Source organism: Theobroma cacao, chromosome 5, assembly GCF_053813885.1.
Source record: "Theobroma cacao isolate CCN51 chromosome 5, ASM5381388v1, whole genome shotgun sequence".
In the NCBI taxonomy this organism is placed as follows: Eukaryota; Viridiplantae; Streptophyta; class Magnoliopsida; order Malvales; family Malvaceae; genus Theobroma; species Theobroma cacao.
In genome coordinates, this window is record NC_142643.1 from 11,729,943 (window position 1) to 11,735,852 (window position 5,910).

General features: G+C 34.5%; 1 protein-coding gene across 1 annotated transcript; it reads left to right on the forward strand.

Annotated features, from left to right (window-relative positions):
* Positions 1–2,005: 2,005 nt before the first annotated feature.
* On the forward strand, positions 2,006–5,429 carry GLC (HXXXD-type acyl-transferase family protein). The gene is made up of 2 exons (XM_007028015.3): positions 2,006–2,746; positions 4,347–5,429. The coding sequence occupies exons 1-2, from the start codon at positions 2,291–2,293 to the stop codon at positions 5,247–5,249; spliced, it is 1,359 nt and encodes a 452-aa protein (XP_007028077.3). The 5' UTR covers positions 2,006–2,290; the 3' UTR covers positions 5,250–5,429.
* Positions 5,430–5,910: the final 481 nt, after the last annotated feature.

Genomic DNA, 5,910 nt, shown 5'->3' on the forward strand with positions numbered 1-5,910 from the left:
CAATTTTATGCAATTTTCATACTCTATATCACCAAAATAAACTTAGTGGCTAAAATTTAGATATTTGAATTTGAATGTTCAAACTTTGAAGAAAGGGTAATGTTTATAAAATGAGAGTGGGCTATATATCTCTCTTTATATAGTTTAGAATTATCTTATAGATTTTTTTTTTTTGAGTATAGGGTGATGAGAGGATTTAAACCCGGTCAATTCTTTAAAAGAGGGAGAAATATACACCAAAAATTGAATTAAGTGCTCGGAACAAAACCTGAAATATATTGACATATATAAAAAAAATGTAATTTTGACACTCATTTATGCTTTCGGTAATTACCTACTAACTTTGGTAGTTTACTGTATCCAACACCATCAATAGCCCACCGCACATACAATTGGCATTGATTTCTAATCACGACCTTCTCTATATGCCGTACAGTTCTTTCTTAATCAACTCAACAACCCTTGTTTATGTCCCTTTCTTTCATTTAGTGCACCAACATACTCTCAACTACCTCTTAATTAACTGCACATTTCATCTACCTTCACCATAAAAGAGGTGACTCTCATGAATCACGAGGTCCACCCTCCCAATAATTAACAACTGTAAAAATGTAATCTTCTGACTTTGGGCATTGCATGTTGATATACAACTCATTTTTTCACTCACTTCTTTCATCCTATTACAATTGGTTTATCAGGTCAAGTCTCGCGGGGGTAAAAACTGTGATGGATCCTTTTCTATGCTCTTTTAATTAAGAAAAAAGTAAAAATAGTATATAAGACACCAAAGTTTAAACACAATGATAGTATAAATATTGTACAATGTATAATTTTTTTAATATTGAATAAAAAATCATAAATTATAATTCATATTTGATATAGAAGGGGTTGAATAAAAAGTTCAGGTCTTAACGTATAAAGAAAGGAAAAAAAGAACAACATCAAAATCTAACTACTAACTAAAAAAGGCAGAGCCATTTAAAACCTTAAAAGAACTGTGGTAATTTAAAACAAGAAACAAATTAAGATAAGTTAAGTACACAATAGATTTTGCGTACATATTTAATTCTTTGAATTTCTTTAATTGGATTTTCTATTATTAACATAGAAAGAGAGTGATTGAGACGATAATTACTATATAATAGTGTGCTTATTTGATTGATTGAAAGGAAAAACTCTTAATTTAAGGAACTAACAAATTATGTAAGGATTAAAGACCACGTCTAGTCATGCTTAAAAAAGTTACAGACAATTAAGTTAATAATTAGATTTAAAACAAAAGTAGTGTTTTTGTTACATTAATCTACAAATTTGATTGTTTAGGGATTGGAATTGTTTATTAATCTACAAAATAGTTAATAAGTTAATAATTGGTATTGGTGATTCCATTTTGTTGAATTACTTGCTACTAGAGAAACTTTTGTTATATTTACTGTTTCTAAATGGACAAACTTTCATTGTTTATTGATTGAAAGTAATTCTACAAAATGCGGTGGTTAAATGAGTTTTAAATTTTCATTCTGCTCCATGGAAGCTGAGGAAAATTTTTTTACATATTGAAAGTGTAAAAATCCAGTTAGGGAGTTGGGAAATTCAACAAATCTCTCCAGTTGCAAACCGATTGGCTGATAACTAACTAGTGCACAACAAATTTTGCATATGATGTTAGTTTTTAGTCAGATTGTTTGTTGTTTTAATTTTTTTTTATTGTGTTGGTGATACCTTCATGCACTGTTTCTTTGGATTTTTAATTTAATCAAGTATCCTTGTTTTTTCAAAATAAACTCTACAAATTTTAGAAAGGGCTCAAATTATGTCGTTTTAGGGGCCACGACATAATTTCCCCTTTCTTTTAGGGGAGAAAGCACCGTCTGTATGAGGATTTTAAAAAGTTTAGGTGTGTGGGGCCGAGAGGGAGGAGGGGGACCGCTAGGACTCTGCCAGCTCCCCACCCCCCCCAGTTAGACTTAAACCTTGGATTGAAGGTGTTGATTCATCATTTATCAAAAGGGGAGAGGAAGAGGGTTAAATCTGATTGCAAACAAAAACCCAATTGAGTATTCCTATGTAAAAGAAATGAAAAACAGAGATAAACAAAGTGAGACATATACTATAAGTATAGTAGGTTTCGGCGTCGGCTTGGGCTGTATATTTTTTAACCTCCTCTCTTTACTACACGACTACATATAGTCGAATTTGCATGCCTCGCTATATATATGTAATATAAGCATGCCCTTCACGAACAGAGTCATGAATTAAGCAGATCTTTGACAACCCGAGAAGAGCAGGCATGGGTACCATCTGCGTAGAACCTCCATCTCTTCTCCAAGACCTCAAGATCACTATCCAAAACGTTTCTCTCGTTTTTCCGTCCCAGCAAACTGAGAGAAAATCCATGTTCTTATCAAACATAGACAAAGTGCTCAATTTTCCTGTCGAGACCGTCCATTTCTTTCCGTCCCACAAAGATTTTCCTCCTCACCTCGTGGCTGAGAAGCTGAAAAGCACATTAGCCAGATTGCTAGTGCCATACGATTTCCTGGCTGGAAGATTGAGGTCGAATCCTGAAACTGGTCGATTAGAGATTGACTGTAATGCAGCTGGCATCGGTTTTGCGGTGGCCTCCAGTGAGTATACAATGGATAGTCTTGGAGAGTTAGTTTATCCAAATCCAGCTTTTGGGCAACTGATTCTCAAGAGGATGGATAACCTGGAACAAGATGATCAACCTCTCTGCATTGTCCAGGTAATTATTAAGAAAACAAATTTTGTAATGCTCTTGCTTCCACCAAACATAATCTCATTAATTTTTTTTTTGACAATTATAAAACCTTTTAATTTGCGAGAGTCTAAAACGGCTTGATTAACCTTTCATCTCAAAAAGTTCCTCTTCTATAATGATTTTAGAGTTAAAGTTCATGGCCTATTCTTATCTCTTTCACCCATTAACTTTATATATTTTTTTGTTTTTATGAGTTGAGTGGTTTCTCACTTATATGTGCATATACGTATGTGTTTAAAGTTAGAAGATAAAGTTTTGTGGTTTCTTTGCAGCTATCATCTATCCACCTATTATTAATTGCATTCTTTTCATTCGTTTAAAGTGAATGAATACTTTCTGTTTTTTCTCCTAGCATTAATTGCATTGCTTTCATTTGAGGAATGCACATTCACGCCCCTTTTACAATCCAAAATACACACATATAACCTGCTAACCATTTCATTAAGTGGATATGACGGTGGATGTTTGTATTTCAATTTACCTTATATTATCTCATTTTTGCTTTTTCATTTTCTGTTTTCTCGTCCCAACGACTTGCATCCTCACTTTCACCCCTTGAGAGGAAAAGAGTTTGAACTGGTTTTGTCAATATGCTCTTTGACTTAAGAGAGGAAAGAGGAAAAGTATAAAAAATATACGCACTCCATTCTATTTTCTCTTTCTTTATTTGAATTTCATAGAGTTTAAGAAAAAATGATTGACGTTAATGTGTATTCTATTAAAATTTTAAACTTTTCTTATATAATTGATTTTCGATGTCTATCACTGTTTAAAAGTAAAAAAAAATTCATAAAAAATAATTATGAATTATAGAAAAAGGAAGTAAAATAATAATAATAAGGATTCAAAAAAGGGAACTGGATATAGTTTTAGATCATTTACGAAAGAAAATATAGATAAAGGAAATGAGACAAAAAAAAAAAAAGGAAATGAAAAAGAGAAGGGGAGAAGCATAAAAATTTTATGAGGGCCTACATTGTACATATATGATGGAGAAAAATGGACCCAACAATACAACAGATATATACTTCCTGTTAGCTATAATCAACCATAAAAATTAGTGCTTAAAAATAAAATATATCTATATATCAATAACTGTGTGAGTATAGTATCTTTTTTATTACATGTTTACACTTATGGAATAATATTGGAACCACATGCCCAAACATTAATGTATACAAGGAAGTTCAAGTTTAATATTAATATGAAAATTTAAATTAATAAGAAATTAAAGGCTTTAAGGTCATTACGCCCTCACAAATTTGGTTATGATTAACAACAGATATAGTTTTATTTATTTATTTATAAGCCAAGAGGTCCACTACTTAGAAAAACGGTCCAAGTTCAGTTCTACATCTTAAAAACACTACTGTTTGAAAGCCTTGACATATAGCCTAGCTATTAGCTAGAGGACACATCGTTCAGACATTTCATTTCAAGTATTAGTGTTGAAAGGGAAAGAATTAAAGGTTTGAACTGTAAATACGGCTCATTAAAATTTACGGTCATCATCATCTTCTTTAATTTATTATATGTGTGTACACTTATGTCTGTTTCTCGATAGGTGACCTCATTTCGATGTGGTGGCTTTGCCATGGGCATGTTTACCAACCATGTGACTTTTGATGGATTAAGCTTCAAAATATTCTTAGACAACTTGGGCGCCCTGGCTGCTGACAAACCCCTGGCTGTCATCCCATGCAACGACCGTGAACTCCTAGCCGCTCGATCCCCGCCATGTGTCAGCTTCCCCCACCTTGAGCTGGCGAAATTCCTAGACTCAAACGTTAACCATCCCGTCTTTGATGCAACTTCCGAAGCCCTAGACTTCAAGGTTTTCCGGCTGACATCGGGCAACATTGCCGACCTCAAGGAGAAGGCCAAAGCGTCTGGTGGAACCCACAAGGACGCGCGCATTACGGGATTCAACGTGGTGACGGCGCTTGTATGGCTTTGCAAGGCCTTGTCATGGGACGAAGAAACCACGCAAGAAAGGAATAATAATGCTGATAGGGAGTCCACATTGCTGTACGCGGTAAACATAAGGCCTAGGCTGATCCCTCCACTGCCAAGATCATACACGGGAAACGCGGTGTTAACTGCTTATGCAACAGCCAAGTGCAAGGAGATAGAGGAATGGCCATTTTCAAGATTGGTGGAGATGGTGTCGGAGGGAGCAAAAAGAATGACGGATGAGTACGCAAGGTCAGCGATAGACTGGGGAGAGATATACCAAGGTTTCCCGAATGGTGAGTTCCTGGTTTCATCCTGGTGGAAACTAGGATTTGATGAGGTGGATTATCCATGGGGAAGGCCTAGGTATAGTTGCCCTGTGGTCTTCCACAGGAAAGACATTATCTTGCTATTCCCCGATGTTGATGAAAACAATGGGGTCAATGTTTTGGTGTCTCTACCCAGCAAGGAAATGAGCAAGTTTCAAAGCCTCTTTCTTAACTACTTGGCTTAATATATACTACTTAAGAAACTGATTAGTTTCAGTACGTGTGTGTTGTTTCTTGTAGTGAATCGGCATGTTTGTGTTGTAATTGTGATTTGTATGTTGTAACTACAACTGGACTACTGCATGTGGTTGTGGTTACATATGATGACTATTGCCTAATTTATGATTTTACTAGCAATTAGCAAATGTCCTGTGTTGTTGTTGAATATATTAATTCCTGTGCACATTTATAAATTAATTTGGTTTTCAGTTACGTGATTATTTAATTAAGTACCCCAAATCTCCTAAGTGTTCCAAACATTCAAAGTTTTCGTAAGGATTTATTTATTCATTTATTTTTTACTCACACAATTAATTACAACGCAATACAAACAGAATCTTGTTAGAAAAATCTTAATCCCAACAAGATCAAACAGAGAATCCAGCTACTTACCTGGACGGGGTCGATGGGCGATCAGGAAGACCCATATAAAAAAAAATAGAGAATTTGGCTAAAAAATACATTTAATAATCACGTAAAAAAATTACATAAAAAAAGACCTGATGAAATATTAACATAGAAGTAACAAGAACACCTCCATTGAATCATGGAGGAGAATTTAAAGCAAGAGAAAGACAGGGGAAGTACCGCTCGGCTACTAGCTTAGTAATTTATTTGGTTATCATC